General features: G+C 32.3%; 2 protein-coding genes across 2 annotated transcripts; one reads left to right on the forward strand and one right to left on the reverse strand.

Annotated features, from left to right (window-relative positions):
• Nucleotides 1-2022: 2022 nt before the first annotated feature.
• On the reverse strand, nt 2023-4630 carry LOC131632156 (exocyst complex component EXO70C2-like). The gene has a single exon (XM_058902935.1). It carries the CDS (start codon nt 4555-4557, stop codon nt 2386-2388), a length of 2172 nt encoding a protein of 723 aa, XP_058758918.1. The 5' UTR covers nt 4558-4630; the 3' UTR covers nt 2023-2385.
• Nucleotides 4631-7217: 2587 nt separating this feature from the next.
• Nucleotides 7218-9060, forward strand: LOC131632153 (cysteine-rich and transmembrane domain-containing protein WIH2-like). The gene is made up of 3 exons (XM_058902931.1): nt 7218-7446; nt 7520-7775; nt 8737-9060. The coding sequence occupies exons 1-3, from the start codon at nt 7425-7427 to the stop codon at nt 8789-8791; spliced, it is 333 nt and encodes a 110-aa protein (XP_058758914.1). The 5' UTR covers nt 7218-7424; the 3' UTR covers nt 8792-9060.
• The last annotated feature ends 12292 nt before the right edge of the window (nt 9061-21352 follow it).

A 21352-nucleotide genomic window follows, 5' to 3' on the forward strand; every position in this document is an offset into this window, starting at 1 on the left:
AATTTTCACCATTAAACGTTCAAACCCAATAATTTTCTCTGGTACGTTACTCGGCAATTTTTCACCATTAAACGTCCAAACCCAATAATTTTCCATGAAGCCCCTTCTATACAAATGTCTGACCACTTCATCTGGGTCTCTAATTATAGGTCTACATTCACATTTAAGACAGGGACACTACAAAAGCTAATAAAGACTTTAGCGACGTGATTTTCACGTGTCTAGGTTGCGAAGTGAAAATCACGTCGCAACTTCCTAAAGTAATAAATGTGTCAGTCAATGTTCTGCATTAATTATGGCGTGGTATACTTAAAATACTTGCGACGTGAAATACACGCCGCAACAAAAAAAATGAAAATTTGAAATTCCCCCCTTTGTCAGACTACTTTATCTGTTTTCAATTTATTTTATTTTATTTAAAGGTTGCGACGTGTTTTTCACTTCGCAACTATTTTTTAAAAATAATATTTCAGACACCCCATGCGCCAACGTTGGTTTTAGTTTTTTAATATTAAAAACTTATAGTGACGTGATTATCACGTCGCAACTCACTTTTTTGAGCCACGTGATAATCACGTCGCAACATTACGTGGCTATATCACACTTTTCTTGTAGTGAACACTAGTAATAATTTAAAAAATAAATAAATAAAAGATAATCACAAGTGTCGTGTAGGTATATAGAAGTGTTGATGCTACATAGATTATTCGACCTAAGCCAGTCCAAAGCATGAACACCCACTTTTGCCAATAGCACAATTAAACCTTTTGTTGATGTAGAAAAAACACAACCATGAGAACTATATGGTACAATTCCAATACCAAGCTCCCTGTATTAACAAAATATTTAAATAAGTGAAGTGTCATTTTACAAAAACATACAATACAACCAAGAACAAATGTTTCATTTCCTTTAACCTTTTTTCAAGTAAGTCATAATTAAAAAAGTTGTTCAAAATATTATTTACTAAAGAAACCGTGACGAATATTGTACTCCTATCTGAGTTCTTGAAGGCATGAGATTCAAAGTCTAGTTTCAAGTTAGAATCATTTTACTCAAACACATCTAAATATATGAAAATCAAGCATACACCTGGATAATCATTTTTAACTTATAGGCTGTCCAAACTATATGAAAATCAAAATCTAAATTGCATGCATGTTTTTAAGGTGAAGTAAAACATTCAAATGTTAGAAAAATAGATTGAAAGCATTTACCATATCTTTATTTTTACACTTTCTGTCACTATTTTATCAAACACCTAAAATACATGAAAAGATAAATTTTACATGCATAAAAAATTAATATATTTACAACTAATTCAAACTTTGTTAAATTTGTAAAAAAAATTATAAGATATAAATCATAGATCTCAACTCAACATACATTCATTCAAGATATAAATAATAACTTGGAGAATAAAAATTTCACACACACACAACTTCTTGATGAAAAATTCCATGATGTGGTAGTAAGATCCTGAAGAAAAATTGAAAAAGTGTAAGAGGAAGACTGTAGTTTGTTTAGTTTGTGCTCGTTAATGATTGTCTCTGTCTATTTATATTTTTCTTCATCTTTATCCAATAGGTTTTTAGTATTTCAATATAACTCCTCAATCCGATCCAATACTTCATTTTAATAACTCTAATTTTTTACCTTTAAACATGACAATTGTGCAATTTTGACTCAATTTTTAAAAATAAATTTGATCCATTATATTGTTTCTATTTATAATTTTGTATTAGTAAAGCCTTAAGCATAAGGTAAGCCATGATTTAACAAAGCTTTAGACATGCCTAATTAGTCCAAAATGTCAAACCAAACTTGTCTAAAAATTGGTTATTGAAAAAATAAATAATCAACCATTTACTCCAATATGCTTTTGGTTTAATGATTAATAAAGTTAATATTTTGCCATTGAAAAAAAAAGATCAAGCTCCATACACAACAATGATGGAAAAAAACATGTAATTGCAAAAAGTGAATTAAGCACAAGAAAACTTGCATTAAAATAGAACTCAATAGAGAATTCAAAGGAAAAATGTTTATAATAATTGAGAAGCGATTGAATACAAGAGAGGAACTTGCCCTAAAAGCTAATCAACCTAATCTCTTATATAAAGAAAAGGTCATCATAAATCAATTAATTATAATACTCAAATCATCAAAATTCCCCCACCCAATTTCTTTTACAACAATTACAATTACAATTAATAATAACAAAAAACCACAATCACCAAAGAAAATTAATCTAAATGTGATACATACAAATACAAATTTCAAACCACATACACATGCATGCATGCATTTGTTTGATATATATCAGTATACTTCCTGTTGTTAATTTAATTTAATATCAAATCAAAGTTTTTTAATTAATTAATCTCATGCTTTCTTCCTGCCCATAGCTTGATGATGAGGATTCCCATCAAACAATTCATCAATGTAAGTCTCTATATCCTCAGCTTGAAATTTAATATATTTTTCTGTTTGTCTCCCCGGATCCAAATATTGAGAAAACCTACCCAAAAATGATCTATAAGCAGGAATCACAAGTGCAGATATTGAAACTCTTAGCTCAGATTGAAGTTGTTCATCGCTCACAACCCAAGTGCTTTGTGTCTTATGTATCTCCTCAAACAATGCATTGAAACTCTTAAACCTTTCTTTCAGCACTGGCTTATGAACTTTCCCATTATCATTCAAACCTTTTGGACTTAAACAACTCAATATCTTGCTCCATGTTTCTATTTGATAGTTTTTATGGTAAGTTCTCAGTTCTGTGGATCTTTTACGGCACCATGTTTCGCCCATTACTTCGTAGATTTCAGCCGATCCTTTGATTTTTTGAACAATGTACCTTCCATTGTTCATCATGAAGATGCAACTTAATGGTACTTCTTTGTAGAGTTTCGCTTTTCCTTCGAGATTCGAGTCGAGCAATTCCATTAAACGTGTCAATTGTGCGGCAAATGGGGACACATTTTCTTTCTCGTTTGATTTCTGATTGTCGTTTTGGCTTTGATTGTCATAATTAGGCCTACTTGTTGAATCAGAACGCTCGATTTTTGAATGCTCTTTGAAAACCTCTTCCAATGTGTCTTTATACTCGCACGCGAGTCTCAGGTAGTTTATGATGTAGCGAGTTAGAGGATGAACAGCGCCGCCTGCAACTGGAGTTTTTCCGGTATCTGATTTGATAGAATTTTCAAGTTCACAGAATATCAACACAGCAACCTCGCCGAGACGATTCTTTGCAGATGTCATTTCAGCTTTGGTTTCGTCGACGATTTCCTCGGGGAAGAGTTTGTCCAGATTCGGAATTGTGTCTCTCAATGTTTCGTACATGTCAAGAAACTTGAAGAGCTTCTCCGCCGCACGTTTTGTCATCGCAACACTTTCAGCAAAGTTGAGAAGCTGAAACGCCACGACGCGCGTGAGGTTGGTGTAGAGTGTGTCAGCCACCGACGGATGCTCCGCGAAGATCGATGCAGCGAGCTTCCGTTCTCCGGGGAACCACACGGTGGCACATTCTTTAAAAGTGTTGATCCACGTTGGAATCTCTCTCTCCAATGATTCCCATTGCATTTTTTGAACCTCTTCCATGCTGATCCTTTCGTACCCTAGCTTGTACAAACCGTCTCCGAAACCATGCTTTCTCGAAACAGCATACACGTGGCAGCATTCTGAATCATAACCGGCAAACAACATTTCCCGCGCTATTTTGTTCAAAATTGTAACGGCCTCCTCCTTAAAACCCGGGAAATCCATAACCGTTTCTGTTGCTTCATTTTCTGACGGCTCTGGTGTTGCAGCGTGTTTCCCTTTAGTGTCATGTGCTGAATCTGGTTTATTTAGGATTCTAGATTCTTCCATTAACAACCGAAACTCTTCCTCCAAATATGACATTGCTCGTTGTTGAATTGCGCCGACGCGGTTCAACAATACTAAATGATCCTTTTTTGTTTTCTTCTCTTCCTTTTCTTTTTCTTCCTCACCTCCTTCTTTTTTATCTTCTTCTTCATCTCCTTCCTTTTTCTCTTCTTCTCCAGATTGAAAATCTGTGATAATTATGGTTAACAACTTCACCAGCTTTGAGACGCGGTTCACGCCTTCCAACAACAATGAATCTTCCTCCACAGTCTCACCCCATTTTGTTTGATTCGATTCGTACCTCACGATTTTCTCTTCCACCAGATCTAGAAACTTGTCAATGAATTCAGGAATAATCTCTTCCTTATTGTCATTGTTATCATGTGTAGTAGCAGCAAGAAATTTATCAATGTCTTCTGAAAGTTTCTCCAAGTTTGGAGGAGGAGTTTCAGGTTTATCCTCAATGGTTACACCTTCCTCATTCTCCTCCTCCTTCTTTTCCTCTCCCGCCTCTCCCTCGACATTATCTACATCACCATCCTTTTCAGCTTCCTCGTCCCCACCGACGACTTTGTCTTCGTTCTCTGGCAACGGTGAACGAGGTGTACCGTCGGCGGCATTAGTGTTATTCTCCTTATCTTCGTGAGGGAGACTGTTGGAATGTTCATCAAGATTCTTCTCCATTGTTGTGGTTGTTTGTGTTATGGTTTCCCAACTCAGAGAAAACAAAAAGGCACACAATGTGTTTCACAATGTTTAAAGATGAGACAACATTGGAGAATTATCCGCTTTGTTTTTTCTTTTTTAATTTTTTCTATTTGTTTTCTATTGTGTTCTATTTTTGTTTCTATGGTTATTATCAAATTTATTATTTTTTTGCTCTTTTTTAGAAATAGTGTTAGAGGTTAGCATTTATCCGGTCTTTGTTTGAGGAAGAAAAGAGAGAAAGAAATGAATGGATAGAAAGGTTCAACAAAAAAAAAAGTATGCATGGAAATATGTCATTTGTAGAGTTAGTAATGGACACAAATCTATTAAGAGACTAGTTGACCATTGACTTTAGTTTTGTAGAACTATTTTTTGTTTTCTTTCTTTGTGTATGTTGCATCTTATTTGGGGACACTAACATTTAGTCTTGCATGCAATATGTTCATATATTTTTTAACTTATAATAAACATATTATTTGAAAATCTATGAAAAATAATATTAGATATGGTTTTGCTGAGTATAATGCTAAACAGTACCTTATTATTGTTTTTAGAGAACTTAATTTCTTATGTGTATATTTTAGTGAGAACTTGGTGTTTTCTACGCAGAGCTACATATTCTAGTTCTTCGAATTAACTAGAATCAAAATAGACATTACCAGTTCAAGATAAATAGATACTTAAATCAACTCAACGCATATATATGGATTGTTAAAACTATGACTATGATCGGGTTATGATAACTAATATATCTTCAACATAATTGTGCAACTATCAATCATCTCCAAAACATATTTATTGGTTTCTAATGTGTATCTTTTATCAAAAATCAATAAGGAGAACAAGTCTAATATACTCACTGAGCCCCGGGGGACAGCATACCAAGCCTCTCATACGTAAGTCACACGGAGGACTTAGTTGATACGTAAAGTGGGTCCGATGTCATGTCGTAAGAGGCGTCCAATAAAGTACGGGTACTCTAAAATCTATGATGTATCGTATTTAATATGTATCAATACGCTTAGATACGTTGTTGATACATATCAAAGGAATATCCAGATTTTTTATTTAAACAATAAAAAAAATTGATACGTCGTGATACGAAAGCGATGCGTCTCCGATATGTTGCGAATACAAGTAGTTAATCTCATAACTATTCATATTTCTGGAACATAAATCAATCTCCCTCGCAAGGTGCTCCCAACACTATTACCTCACGATCTTCTCTACCCCCTCTTTAGTAAAGTTTTTGCCTTTCGTGGGAATCGGAATCGAACCACGTACTCTGGAGTTCAAGTACATGTTCATTCCATTCCCACTACCAATTAAGCTATATGATCTTATCTATTATTTTAATATAAAAGGATATATTGTTTAATTTTATTATAGTAATATTAAAATTTTAACAATATAATATAGTGGTTATTTTAATAAAATATTTATGATTAAATATATACTAAATAATATTAAAACAATATTATTTATAAAAGTTTTATAATTTTTCTAATTAATTCAAGTTTCTTTATACTACTTTAAACTCTAATTAAATTTCGAGACTATTATCGCAATGTCTCAAATTTTCGAGAGTCTTGTAATTTTAAGTATATTTGTAAAATATAAATATTCCATTGTTTATATTATTCTATAAGTATAAATTGTCACACAATTATAATTACACCGGTAATTTGTGAGAATTATGAAAACAAAGATCGTGAGGTATTTTATTACTTTACGACTTCAATTTTTTTTATTAATTATAATATTTTGTTTTTGACATTGCGGAAAATATTTAAATAACCGATTTTCTTTTATAAATGATACGGATTTTTCTGTATGCACTTTTTTTTTGGAACGAAGATAACTTTATTGAAATTCCAAAAAGGCAATGAAGAACAAGTGACCCCTAAGGGTCCAACAAAAACAAAAACCTATAGACCAAACAAAAACAGGGGGCCTTAGACCATCTTTAATATACTGAGATAATGTCTAAGCTTAGCCTTACTCTTATGCCAGGAGCGGTACACAACAACATCGATAATCTTATTCACCATTTGTTGAAGGTCAATAGCTTCACCAAAAATCATACAGTTCTGATAATTCCAGCTTTCATGGATAGTAATGGATTTGTGTCATGGTCATCAAATTTTACCACAATATTTTATAAATTATCAATAATTTTGTGAAATTATGTTAATTTCTACTTAATGGATTTGTTTTCTATCACGTAAAGTTATTGTTCAAAGTTAAGTCACATTTTTGTCACACATTTTCCCTTTAGAACTCCTCTTAATAATTTATCTTTGACATATAAGATAATAACATTCATAATCTTATATACCATTTGAGTCTTGTCTACTTTACTTGTGTCAAACTTGAACATGAATACTTTGCACACTATTATTGGATCAAGATTTTTGCATCTTCACATTCCACAAACAATAATTAAATTATCATCTAAGTGTAGAGCAAAATCATTGAAAGTAGTACAAAACCATGCTGGACACAGCTATGAAAATGAAGGATTTGGAATTGTCACATCACTTAGGTGTTAGTAAAGACTTGGGCATAGATCACAAATTCACAATGTGAAGTAGTAGTAGTACTAGTACATACTTAACAATTAAGAAACAAACCAAACTCACTCCCTCTCTCTTTCTTTCCTTGTCTTCTTCTCACCAAAAACATGTCCCACTACTAATAACTTCCATATATTAACTTTTCTCATCTCATCTATAACGTAATCGCAATCCAATAAATAATTTAAACTAACCATTTCTTCAACACCATCATATCATTACTCTCTCACAGAACAAGAAAAAAAGAACTCTCTCGAATCAAATCCAATGAGTAATTACCCTCCTCCAGGTACGTCACTTCAACTTCCTCTTCAATTTCTAACAATTTCATCAAAAATTGAACTCAATTTTCATTCTGTTAGGATACGGATCTGCTTACCCTCCACCACAACCTCAACCTCAACCGTACGAAGGCTACCCTCCGCCGGGTTACCCTGGAGGCTACCCTCCGCCACCACCGCCACCTCATCATCGTCCGCCGTATGACTCCTACCAAGGCTATTTCGATAACGGATATCCACCACCGCCTCCTCCTCCTCCGCCTCAGTATAACTACCAGCATGTTGATCATCATCATCATCAGGGTGATCCCGGTTGCTGTTCTTTCTTCAAAGGCTGGTAAGTGTCGTAGGGTTTCACTGTTTGGATTCTATACTATTAGTTCTAATTTGATTTAGTCTCTGAATACTGATTTCACTGGAAATTTGAGTGTCACTGTAATTTTGAGCTTTAAACTACCGTATGTAACTGCAATATAACGGTTTTAGAGATCCCGTGGCGGGGTCGAAAAGATTGTTAGATGCATAATCCAAAGAGATTACTAAAACAAGATTAGGATTTTGAAAACCTAATCTCACCTTTCACTTAAAAACATATCTGATAAAATTTCCTCCGTTTTTGAATTCTTTGGATTGAAAAATATTATCACAAATCCGTTTGATTCCCCGTCTATAAAGATAAGGTTCCTCAAAATTGATTGTACAAACTCCAAACAGACTCTAAAACTTTTGTGCTGAATTATGGTGGATATATGATTCTTGGTAAAACATGAAAGTGGACAAATGCTTAAAAGCATGTTTGTTTTACAGTTGAGAATGCTCCTAACTTAGTTTTGCAAGAATTTTCTTCCTTTCAAAAAACTGCATCAAAATTTGTTAATTTTCTGTTTTCTACTTTCCTAAGATTATAAAGTTAAATAACCATACATATTAATATAATTGCATATGCACTTTGTTTACAAGCTCACTTCATTTTCAGTCATGAGCTCAAGACATTAAAAATTGATTACTTAGTCAAGTTTATCAATCCTGAACCTAACTTAATTAATTACATTTTCACCTTGGATTTTCCGCCTATGTTTTTTCATAATATGCAGAATTCACCAATTAGTCTTTAATATGACACATCATTAAACAAATAAATACCCTATAGAATTGTTTTATTTCAGCTTGAAATATCAACTTTTTTCATCAAAATATAAAAATTACAAGAAATGTTCTTAGTTTCAGTATTCTGCTTCCTCTCCTCTTTGTATGTATGGTTCTAATTGATGAATAAGAAACATTCGATTACATTGCAGCTTTGCGGCGCTTTGTTGCTGCTGTGTGCTAGAAGAGTGCTGTGGATTTTTCTGATAATCACACCAAAATAGAAAGTTGTTTGTTCTGTTTGGAGCATTTGGTAATGTCCTATGTAGAAATGTTTGATATATAGTGTGAGATATGGTAAGAGTTTCATATTTGTTAAATCTTGTTCTTGTTCTTCTCAAGCTACCTACAAATCCTGGTTTGTACACAAGTTATGTCATGTGGTATTTGTGAATTTATTTGTGATAAAACTAGATTGGAAATTGTAAACCATTTCTTGTATGGTTGAACAGATAATAATATTATGGTTAAAATAATGTTGTATATCAACAATGTCTTTCTATCAAATTGCTTAGCATGAAAATTCACCATATAATCTTGTTTTTATTTGAAGCTTGTCATCATAGATATGAATTTGAAGTCTTAGTTTCATGTGTTCTATACGTGTTTTATCATTTGGTTAAGGCGATTACGCAATTCACATGGTGGCACAAGGTACATTTTGACACAATTCAATCTATTCACATCACATAGACACAATTCACAGCACATTATCACATGTCCACAACATGTTATCAGAACTTTACACTATCACAATTTCACATGATAAAAATTTCACATGTTGAACACATCATCTTTTGGTCGCAATGCATAATCTTAATATAAAAAAAAACAGAACATCTCAATAATGCTTCTAATTTTATATTTTAACCTCACTTACTAATTATCACCATTAATTAATTAATTCACTACATAATATTTAACTCAGAAACAAAGTAAAAAATTTGAAATTTTTTATTGGCTTAAATAGTTAAATCGTACTTGTAAGTGATCCGGTTTTTGTTCTTCATCTTTGTATTTTTATTATTATTATTTTTTTGTTAAAAAGTTCTTAAATATTAAAATTCATTTGGTTTTTTGTCCCTGACATCAACCTTCCGTTTAAAAAAAAAAAGACAAACGTTTGTGATATGACACTAGTGACATGACTTCCAAAAAAATTAATTTTCTTCTTCCTCAATCTATCTTCAACCTCCATTTTTTTTCTTATCTCTAACCTTCAACCTCTATTTTTTCATCATCTCTAATCTCCAATTTCCATTTTTTTTTTTCATTTTCAACCTCCATTTTTTTTCCATCTCCAACCTTTACTTTTTCATTTCCGACCTTTATTTTTCTTCATCTCCAACCTCCAACCTTCATTTTTTCATCTTGAACCTCTATCTTCAACCTTCATTTTTTCATCATCTCCAACCGCCAGTTTATTCACATCTGTAACCTTCATTTTTCTCATCTCTATCCTTCATCTCTAACTTCTATTTTTTTCTCATTTCCATCCTCCAACCTATTTAGATACATGAGGTTGATTGCATTATACTTGGATTGTGTTCTATTTGAAGTGCTTTATCTTTAATATTGTGTATCATAACAAAGTTGTAGAATCATATCCAACACAAATCAAAAATTTATAATGTTCAAATTAGGAAGAAAACTAATCAATTATTGCTAAAGCACTCTATGAAAGTGTTGTTCCAAGTATGAATGAACAAATAAAAAAGTAACAATCACAAACTACAGTAGAAGGAGAAAAACAAACTTATATATCATTACTACATTCATTGCAAATATATTAGTTCTTTTTATGATCGTAAAGTTACAATGTGCAGCAAAAGTATAGTCCATCGTCAAATTCTCTTAAATTCCACCTTGTTGTTGCACCTTTAAGTTCCTATTTGTGTTGCCATTGATGCTCTTGAAGAAGGAAACAACATAGCTATTGTTAAAGACATGGCTATTGTACCACTTTCTTTTCCAATGATCATCTCTTTTTTTCGCACATTTTTAGAGAAGGCGACACTTGTGCAAATTTTCTGGCTAATTTAGGATTACAATTGACATAGTCCATCGTCAAATTCACTTAAATTCCAACTTGTTGTTGCACTTTTAAGTTCCTGTTTGTGTTGCCATTGATGCTCTTGAAGAAGGAAACAACATCGCTATTGTTAAAGACATGGCTATTGTACCACTTTCTTTTCCAATGATCATCTCTTTTTTTCGCACATTTTTAGAGAAGGCAACACTTGTGCAATTTTTTTGGCTAATTTAGGATTACAATTGACATTGCTAACCATTTTTGAGTCCATTTCGCTAGGTTTAAGGAAAGATTTTGTAAGTAATAGGCTAGGTTTGCCTTGCTATCTGTTCACATCCTGTTGATGGAAGGTTATTTTCCCATATTTTTTTAGGACTGTGTCCGATTTCCTTTGTATGTTGCTCCACCTTTTTATTTATATATATGAGAGTTCATTCAAAAAAAGGTTGGAGATAGAGGTTATAAATTGAAGACAGGGTTGAAGATTGAAGATGGAGGTTGGGATAAATGTTGGAGGTTAAAGATGGAGGCCGAAGATGGATGTTAGAGATAAATGTTGGAGGTTGGAAGTGGAGGTTGAAGATGGAGGGTGAAGATGAAGATTGAAAATAGATGTTTGGGAGTTGGAGAAGAGAAAAAATGGAGGTTGGAGATGAAAAAATGGAGGTTGGAGATGAGAAAAAAGTGAAGGTTGGAGATGGATTGAGGAAGAAGAAAATTAATTTTTTGGATTTTGTCGTCCCAGGCCATGTTAGTGGTGCCACATCACAAACATTTGCCATGTTTCCTTTTGTTAACAGAAAGTTGACGTCAAAGACAAAAATCAAATGAATTTTAACATTTAAGGACTTAAAAAAAAAGAACATATAAGGACGAAAAACAAAAAATTCACCAATTTACATTGATAAATTAACTATTTAAGCATTTTTTTATTTGTCACTTATGATACTCTTAACTCCAAATCTAAATAAATAAGAAAATACAAATCTTTTAAAAGAGATTGTAGCGATTCACATATAATTTATAATTTTTTAAATAAATGACGGTCGCAAAATGTCATATTTTACACCATTACAAATCACATATAATTAATATTCCATTAAAAAGCTCTTAGAATTTTCGTCTAATATCTTAATCTTAATATATATAAATGGAAGGTTGTCATGATGGCAACCCTAGCCACGTGTCATCATGATAGCCGTTCCTAGCAAAAATCCTAAAGTGTTATTTACTAATTTGACCCTACACCTAATGTGTTATTTACTAATTTGACCTTACATTAAAAATAAATAATAATAATATAATATTTCGGCACTACTATTAATAATAATCATATAAATAATAATATAATATATAATAATACTATCCAGATAACAATATTAGAAATAATTTTATTTATAAATATTATAATTTTTTTTATTATACAATAGCCAAAAATAGAAAATATAAATACAATTTTAATATATATATATATATATATATATATATATATATATATATATAATAATAATATCATAACAATCAACATAATAGTAATAATATTAATAAAATAATAATAAAAATAATAAACCACCAATAATAATAATAGTAATAATAATAATAATAACTATAATAATAATAATAATAATAATAATAATAATAACAATAATAATAATAAACTATCCAGATCACACTATTAAAAATAATATTATTAAACCACCAATAATAATAATAATGATAGTAATAATAATAATAATAATAACAATAATATTAATATTAATAAATTATCCAGATAACACTATTAGAAATAATATTATTTATAAATATTATAATTTTTTGTATATTATACAGTAGCCGAAAATAAAAATTATAAATACAATTTTAATAAATATTTATATTAAAAATATATAAATAAGTATAAATAATTTTCAATAGAGAAGAAATACAAAAATCTAAATAAAATTTTAATATATATTTATCATTTCTAAAATATAAGTTGAAAAATCTCTCTCTTCTTCAATTTATATTTATATTTAATTAAGAGATTTAAATTATAAGTTAAAATTTAATATTATATATTTTTAAAATATAACTAAATATGTATTATAATATGACTTTTTGTAGCAAAAAATAATGTTAACATTAAATTTATTAAAAATTAATTTTAATGTAATGTCTTTTGATACATCAATTTTTACTCAAAATAAAAAATAATTTGTTTAAAAATAAATTTGAAAATTAATTAAAGTTTCTAATAACCGTTTTTATAAATAATTTTGAAAAAGAAGCAATTTAAAATTTATATAAGTAATAGATAATAATTTTTTTCTTACTCTATTTATTTTGTAGCAAATTGTATTTTAGTATTAATTTTTAATTTATTTAATTTTTTCATTTTTATTTTTTAATGTTATCATATAGCAATTACAGTTTAATTTTAGTACAACTATCAGTTACAAATTTTAATTATATTCTTTTTAATTATTATAAAAATTAATGTTTATAAAAGGAAGAGATTTATAAAACGGTTAATTCAATGAAAATTAATTACAATGTAATGTCTTATGATATATCATTTTCACTCTAAATAAAAAAAATTAATCTAAAAATAATTTTAAAAATTAATATAAAAAATACATAAAAATATGAGTAACTAAATCCAAGTATTTAGAACCTATCATTTTTCACTGAAAATGAAAAGATAATTTATTTATAAAGAATTTTATAAAAATTAAATAACATAAAATTATATAAAAATATGGGTAATTAAAATGAGTATTATATATATTATTAAAATGTTATTAAATTAAAAATACATGAACTTCTTTAAAAAAATAATATATTTAAAGTATAAAACGTTTTTATTCTTTCATGATTTTTTACGATTATAATATAAGATATCTAAGAACATTTTGATGAAATCATTGAATTAATGGAATCAATGTAAATAGGTGTCATTAATAAATAAATTAGAGGATTTGGGGTGACAAAATTAATGAGAGAATGTTAAAAAGGAAGACTTTTGATGTAATTAGTTATTAATTTTTATTACAAATTTTGTAATTTTATTTACATTGTTATTATATTATTTTATTCTTAATATCTACCAACAATATTTGTTTTGGTTACTATCAATGAAGTTTGTAATAATCATTTTACAAATAATTTTAAAAGTTGAAGCAATTTAAAATTTATATAAAGTAATGTATAATAATTTTATTCTTACTCTATTTTTTTGTAGTAAATTGTATTTTAGTAGTAATTTAATTTATATAATTTTTTGTTTTTATATTTTAATGTTATCATAATTATATTGTATATCAGTTACGATTTATTTTAAGTACAATTATCTGTTACAAATTTCTAATTATTGTAAAAGTTAATGTTTATAAGAGAAAGAGTTTAATGAAACGGTTAATTCAATGAAAATTTAAATTATAAATTCAATCACACAAATATATAAATTAAATTTAATAGTTTGTAATTTCTTTATAAATTCAATCAAAATATATGTGATGTTTTATTTCCTTCTATAATATCATTTTATTATTCTTAAACTGTCAATTTGTCCCACTTTCTATCTTTAATAGATAAACTCCTCTTGCTATCTTCATGAAACGTATATTTTAGAACATGCATAAAATGGAAAAGCATGAGATGAATGGGAAAATTATTCAACACCCATAAAAAACAAAATTGCTTTTTCTATCTTTATCTAATCATGAAAGGTTTCATTTTTTTACAACAATTCAAATCAATTCCATATCCATATTTTTCTCTATAAATTTTAATTTTATTGTTTTGATCATATTCCAATTCATTTTATAAATATTAATTTGATCATGTTTAAATTCATTTCATACTTATATTCATATTGTCTAATATAATTTCTAATTGTTATTTTGCAGCTTTTGCAATTTGAATAAGAGTCTGATAGGCTTCAATTTCTACAAAGAACAATCTTAGAATGAAGATCAAAATATAAGTATCTTACTCTTACAATCATTTGGAGCATCACAATTTTAGAAACTGAGCTCAAATATTTTTTTTATTGATTTTTATTTATTTTTGTGGGTTTAATTTCCTTCCTCTTTCTTCACAAGTCTAAAATAACTATGTTTTCTTTTTGATAAATTTTTATTTCTTTCTTTAATATAAATTCTAATTATTATTTTAATTATATTTTGTACTCATAATTATTTTGATATATATTGTTTATTGTCTTTGTAATAAACATTCACATAAATTTACATGTCTAGCCGTTTTATAGTTTATGGTCTCTACAGATAACAATCTTAGAATGAAGATTGAAATATACACTGTCATTGCTTTCGTCTAGATCTAACCATACCAATTAAATTATTTTTATTAATTAATTTCCTTCTTTTATTTATGATTTCTTTCGAATATAACCATATAAATAATATTTAATTTTCATTTAATTGTTATGAACATATTTTTTTAAAAATTCTTCTATAAATTGACTTATTATTCTATATTTTATTCTGCTACATAAAAAAAACTACAATTATGAGGGGATGTGTAAGTTGAGAAATATAGAATATGAAAATAATAAAGATTTTAACATTTACGGAGTTGGTAGTGACAAAAATAAATGATATAGCCGCGCATCGCGCGGGTCACAATCTAGTTATATTAGAATTAAAGTTTGACCTAATCCATCCATACAAAACTGATTTGTAAGAAAAATGATATTATTTTATATAAAATCTTTCTTATTGCTATCTCTAATAACTGTAGAATTTAGGATTTTTCAAATACACTCTCTCATGCCTAATACTACTGTGCTTGGTGCAAGGATAAAAATGGTGGATATGTCATAGTCTAATCAATAGACTTTAATATCATATCACGTGACATACATTCTTTTTAGGCTCTAGTTTTAGCCAACAAGGGACTTTGAGATTTTCCAATACATTACACCCTCCATGCCCAACATTATTGGGCTTGGTGAGTTGATATAAATGGTAGCTGGCCCATGACCCATATTAGAATTAGAATTTGAACTAATTCATCCATACAAAACTGACTTGTAAAGTGTAGAGTGTCACTTTATATAAAACATTTTTAGCCTCTATGTTTAATCTATGTGAAACTTTGGATTTTCCCCCAATATGCCCTCTCACGCCCATCGCTATTAGGATTGATGTGTGGGTATAAGTCATTGGGTAGCCCGAAGTTTCGATATGCAGGACTTTTTTTTTCAATACATATCATGTTATATTTAGAGCTTGCAAAAAGTTTATACAGAGTGATATTCGTCGCCTTACAAGTCGATTTTATAGCGACGACTTTAGTCAATCTCCAATTTTAACATACTATCATAACCATCAATCAGACCATGAGTCACCCACCATTTATATCTATGTACCAAGTTCAATAGTGTTGGCGTGAGATAATATAGTGAGAAAATCTTAAGTCCTCTATTGGTTAGAGATATAGTTTGAAAATAGTTTATATAAAGTCACATATCTCACCTTAAAAGTCAATTTTGTAATGATGAGTTAGACAAAACTCTAATTCTATTGTATATAAGAAAATCTCAAGTCTCACATTAGTTACATAGCTTAAAAAGAGTTTATATAAACTAAAAAGAATTACAGTATTAAATAAAGAATATACACGAACACTTTCTGTTAGTCTATTATGGTATTAGAGTTTATATATAGTGACACCCTTCGCCTTAAAAGTCAGTTTTGTAGAGATGAGTTCAACCTCTAATTCTAATATGATATCAAATCCTAGATTGATCGAACCACAAACCACCCTCGTTTATATCCACAAATCAAGTTCAATAGTGTTAGGCGTAAGTGTGAATGAGTGTATAAAGAATATCTCAAGTCCCACATTAGTTAACGATATAGCCTGAAAAAAATTTATATAGAGTGACAACCATTTGTTCGAAAGTCGATTTTATAGAAACGTGTTATGTCAAACTTTAATTCTAATATGATATCAATGTCTATCAATAAACATTTAATATGTTTTGACATTTTAAATAGTTATTAAATTTTCCATTCAAAATTATATTGACAATATTTAGAGACTTATTGAAACATATTAACATTATATTTTTTATGAATAATTTTTTTTGATGAATTTGATATGATGAACTCATCAAAGTTAAGAGAAACTTTAAAACAATGTTTGGATTGGCAACAGGTGATGACATGTAATGAAATGGTGATACTTAATTAGATTTTTATTGTTTTAATTGATAAATAATAAATGAAGTGAAATGTAATTGATGGAATCTATTCTATCACATTCTATCAAATTCTCAACTTTATATCCTATTAAATTTGAGATTTATATAAGGATGTCAACGGGGCAGAGAATGTTCAGAGGATGTTTTTCCGCTCCCCGTCTCCAAATTTATTTTCCATCCCCGTCCCCAATCCCCACCATGGGGAAACATTTTCCCCATTCCCACAAATCCCCACGGAGAATTTAAAGAGTAATTACCATAAGCACAATAAACAAAGAAGGGTGGTTGTTGTGATGATGATGAGAACATATGAGATGATGAGTGGAGAGACAAAGATAATTGAGAAAACAAAAGGAGGGGATGTTGTGTACATTCTATGTATTTGGTGCACTTCTCTAGGGTTAGGTACTTGGATAGTGAAATATACATTATACAATAAAACATAAGAATAAAAGAGAATTTCTTTGGCCACCTCCTTACCTTCTAGTCCACCTCTGGTGAAAAACCCAGAATACCCCTGACTTCGGAAATGCATTTTCGAAATGCAAGAAAAAGGTGTTTTCGGAGATGCATCTCCGAAAGCGTTTTTTTTTTTTTTAAAAAATTTGACTTATTTCGGAAATGCACTTCCGAAAACACCATTTTGGAAGTCCATTTCCGAAATACTGCGCGTTTTGCAGATTAAGCAAAACAACCCCCTCCCCCTAATCATTTACCCTAATCTTCTTCCAAACTCACACCCCAAGATATTTTTGTGCAAACCAGTTCCAAGCTACCTCAAAGGCTCCATCTACTTGCTCTATTACATTCAAAAGTCCTCCAATCTATTCAATCGGTAAGCATTTTGATTTTAAGATCTATGATTAAAATGTATATTAGGGTGTTTACAAATAGCAAAAAATGTATTAGGTTGGGTTTATACTGATATTTAGGATGTTTAGAATGTGTAGACATAGGTTTGATGTTTGGTTTAGGGGTCTGCCATGGAAGTTGCAGAAAACTTCCTCGCAGGGGTGTTTCGGAAGTTCATTTCCGAAAACACCTCCATCCCAGTTTTCGGAAATGAACTTCCGAACTGTATCAGAATTTCAATTATTTTTGTTTCTTCTTTTGTCTCGCATATTAATCGATTTCAATTGTTTACAAGAACATGTCAGGCAACCAACCAGCACGCATCAGACAGGGGAGAGAGTCTCAGACTGCGTCGGCTAGACGCGAGCGGGCGGCGGCGCAGCTGGCGTCGACCCAGGGACGGGGGAAGGGCCGGGGACGCCGTGTGTGAGTTCCCGTGGACGTGGGAGAGGGTACATCTGGTTCAGGATCTAGGAGTCAGCTGGCTCGGGCATCTTCTTCCCGCCAGCGAGAGGAGGAGGAGGAGGAGGTGGCGGCAGTGACTTACCACGAGCCGGAGGGGGTACCGGATGTTGACCCTCCAGCCGGAGAGGATGATGAGCAGGAGGACGGCTATCCGGGAGGGCCCTTTGACACCTCCGTGCTGATTAGCTACCATGATCACGTCGCTCGGCGTATCTGGGAGGGAGAGGTATTTTTTATAATTTAACTGTTTAATTGTCACCATTTTTTATAATTTAACCGTTTATTTGTCGCTTATTTGATATATGTTGCTTATTTGTTTTTTTTTGTAACAGGAGCGAGAGCCGTTGAAAATGGTTAACCACGCCCGAAAGATTTTCAGTCTGTTTAAACCAACAACTGAGTGGTTTAACCACCATGTGCGAGGTTCAGGGCTTAGCGGGCTCTGCATGACGGGGTACACCACCATCAGCACCGGCATGCAGGGGGCATTTGTGGAGCGCTGACACAAGGAGACGTCCTCTTTCCACTTGCCGGTTGGGGAGATGACGATCACCTTGCATGACGTGCAGTGTCTTCTCCACCTGCCGATTAGGGGGCCGCTACTCACCCACTCCAAGATCCAGATGGTCGAGGCCATTGAGTGGATGACGCTCTATTTGGGCATGGAGCACGAGGTTTCTCACTTTGAGTGCGCCACGACATCTGGGCCTCATGTCCGGTTCACCACACTGAGCACTTATTTTGAGCACCACCTGGACGCGGCTGCCGAGGCTGAGGGTGAGGGTGACGAGCTATTCACACAGTATCACCGCGGTTGCGCTCTCCGGTGCTGGTACATGCATGTGGTAGGCGCTGCATGCTTTGTGGACAAGAGTGTCAGGTACGTCGACGTGACCTACCTCCGCTACTTCATGGACCTGGATACCGTTCACCAGTGGAACTAGGGGGCAGCTACTCTGGCATACCTCTACCAGAAGCTGAATGAGGCCTCCAACTGGAGGACGAGGCAGTTGGTCGGATGCTGCACACTACTTACGGTACGTTTTATTTTAACACATTATCGTATTTATTTATTTTTTTATGTTTCGTATTTATTTTTAATACATTATCGTGTTTGTGTTTCAAAGCTGGATCATCTCCTACTTCTCCCGCATCCACGGCTTTCACATCGATCCTGCGTACGTGGACGCCATGCCCAGGGCCGCCAGATACGCTCTCCAGAGGGGGAACGATGCGGTGGGACCATACCGTTTGTACTTGGACCGCACGATGCACGACGACGTCACCTGGAGGCCGTTTGCCGACTACGCTCAGATTGTCCCCTTTGACGACATTGCTCTATATTCAGGCTGGCTGGCATGCAGGACTACCATCATGGTCCGGTATCTCCCTAAGTGGTGCATGCGTCAGTTCGGATTCGTGCAGCGGATACCCAGGTCACCCTTTGAGGCTGCTCCCGACACAGTGACCCGAGTGCAGCTCACTGCCATATGGGAGGACTGGCAGCATCATGTGGTACCGCAGGAGTACCGTCTCACTCGGGTCACACAGGATTGGCACAGTGAGGAGGGATACGTCACATGGTTCTATCGGGTGTCACATCCTCTGCTGAGACCCGACGTTCCCGACGCTCATAGGCCAGCACACGAGGAGATCCTGGAGAACCAGCAGGCCGAGGATGACCACGCCATTGATCTCATGCCGATCTGCCAGCGTATAGAGATGCTTGGGCGGGACGCGTTGGATCGAGGTGTCGTTCAGCAGGCGGTCCAGAGGCTGTGGCTGTGATGGACATGATCGTCACTTATGCGGGCCGTGCGGCGGGGTACAGGCGGCAGAGGAGGGCCCAGGGTGAGAGGGTTAGGCACACCCAGTAGTGGTCGGGTTTATTTATTTTTTGATTTCGGATTGTATCTTTCGCACAGTATTGTTATTATTTTCGGCTTGTATATATTATTTGGATTTGATTTATCATATTAGTATTTTTAGTTTATCTGTTGCTTATTTTATTTGGCGTTTGCGTTTAATTAAAATGCGAGACTGTTAAGAAAAAACATAAAAAAAAACATAAAAAAAACACAGTTTCTGCATAATTCGGAAGTTCATTTCCGAAGACACCCCCCATGAGGTGTTTTCGGAAGTTCATCTCCGAAGACACCCCCCATGAGGTGTTTTCGGAGATGCACTTCCGAATTGTGGAATTTTTAAAAAAAAAAACGCTTTGGAAGTTCATTTCCGAAGCAGGAGTATTTTGGGATTTTCGCTGGGGGTGACCCCCATAGGGAGGTGGCTAAAGAAATTTTCGAATAAAATGATCTACTAATGACTCTTCATTTTCTAATACATTAGTATTAATTTTTTTTATGTAAAATTATATAATTATATATTATATAATATATAAAATATAAAAGTTAAATAATATGGTCGGAGTCGGGGAATCCACGGGGCGGAGGGTACTTTCCCATTCCCCGCTCCAAAGTGTCATCGGGAAACTTTTTCCTCCATCCTCGTCTCCGCGGGTAAAAAAATCCCCAATTTCAGTGCTCCAAACCAATAATCTCCAGAGGAATCTCCATTAACATATGCAAATTGACATCTCTAGATATATGCAATAAAATGTGTTTTTTAAATTAAAATATTCAAATACTAAAATGAAATCTTTATCTCATTCTATTTCGTTCAACTTCATTCCGTTACATTCTATTCCGTTACGTACTGTCAATCCAATTAATATTTACAAAAATCACATACATAATATTCGTTATCCATTAACAAGTTCTCGCATCAACATCAAAATGAAACTCAAATCCTTATGAAATTTCAACTGAAATCTAGCTAACGAGACCAAAATGCGTTAGCCATATATTAACATTATTTTCAAAAATCATAATAGACATTTATGAAAGAGAGATAATTAGAGATTCTCTATACTTTTCAACGTGGAAATGTTAGATGATATTCAATGACGAATAATCATCTATGATGTGGATCGAATACATATTTCAAGGTCGCGAGTGTATTATATCTCCTACATCTCATTACGATAGATAAACAGATGATTGAGCCTCTAGCCAGCCCGAGTCAGTCGTTATTCATTATTTTTTTTAAATGTTTGACACGTAATAATAAAAGTGATGACATTTCCATTTCCCCCTTTGAGAATCCAAGTTGGACTTGAATTTCCTATGCACATATTGCACGGTCCTATTTG

The sequence above is a fragment of the Vicia villosa genome, unplaced genomic scaffold, assembly GCF_029867415.1.
Source record: "Vicia villosa cultivar HV-30 ecotype Madison, WI unplaced genomic scaffold, Vvil1.0 ctg.000911F_1_1, whole genome shotgun sequence".
In the NCBI taxonomy this organism is placed as follows: Eukaryota; Viridiplantae; Streptophyta; class Magnoliopsida; order Fabales; family Fabaceae; genus Vicia; species Vicia villosa.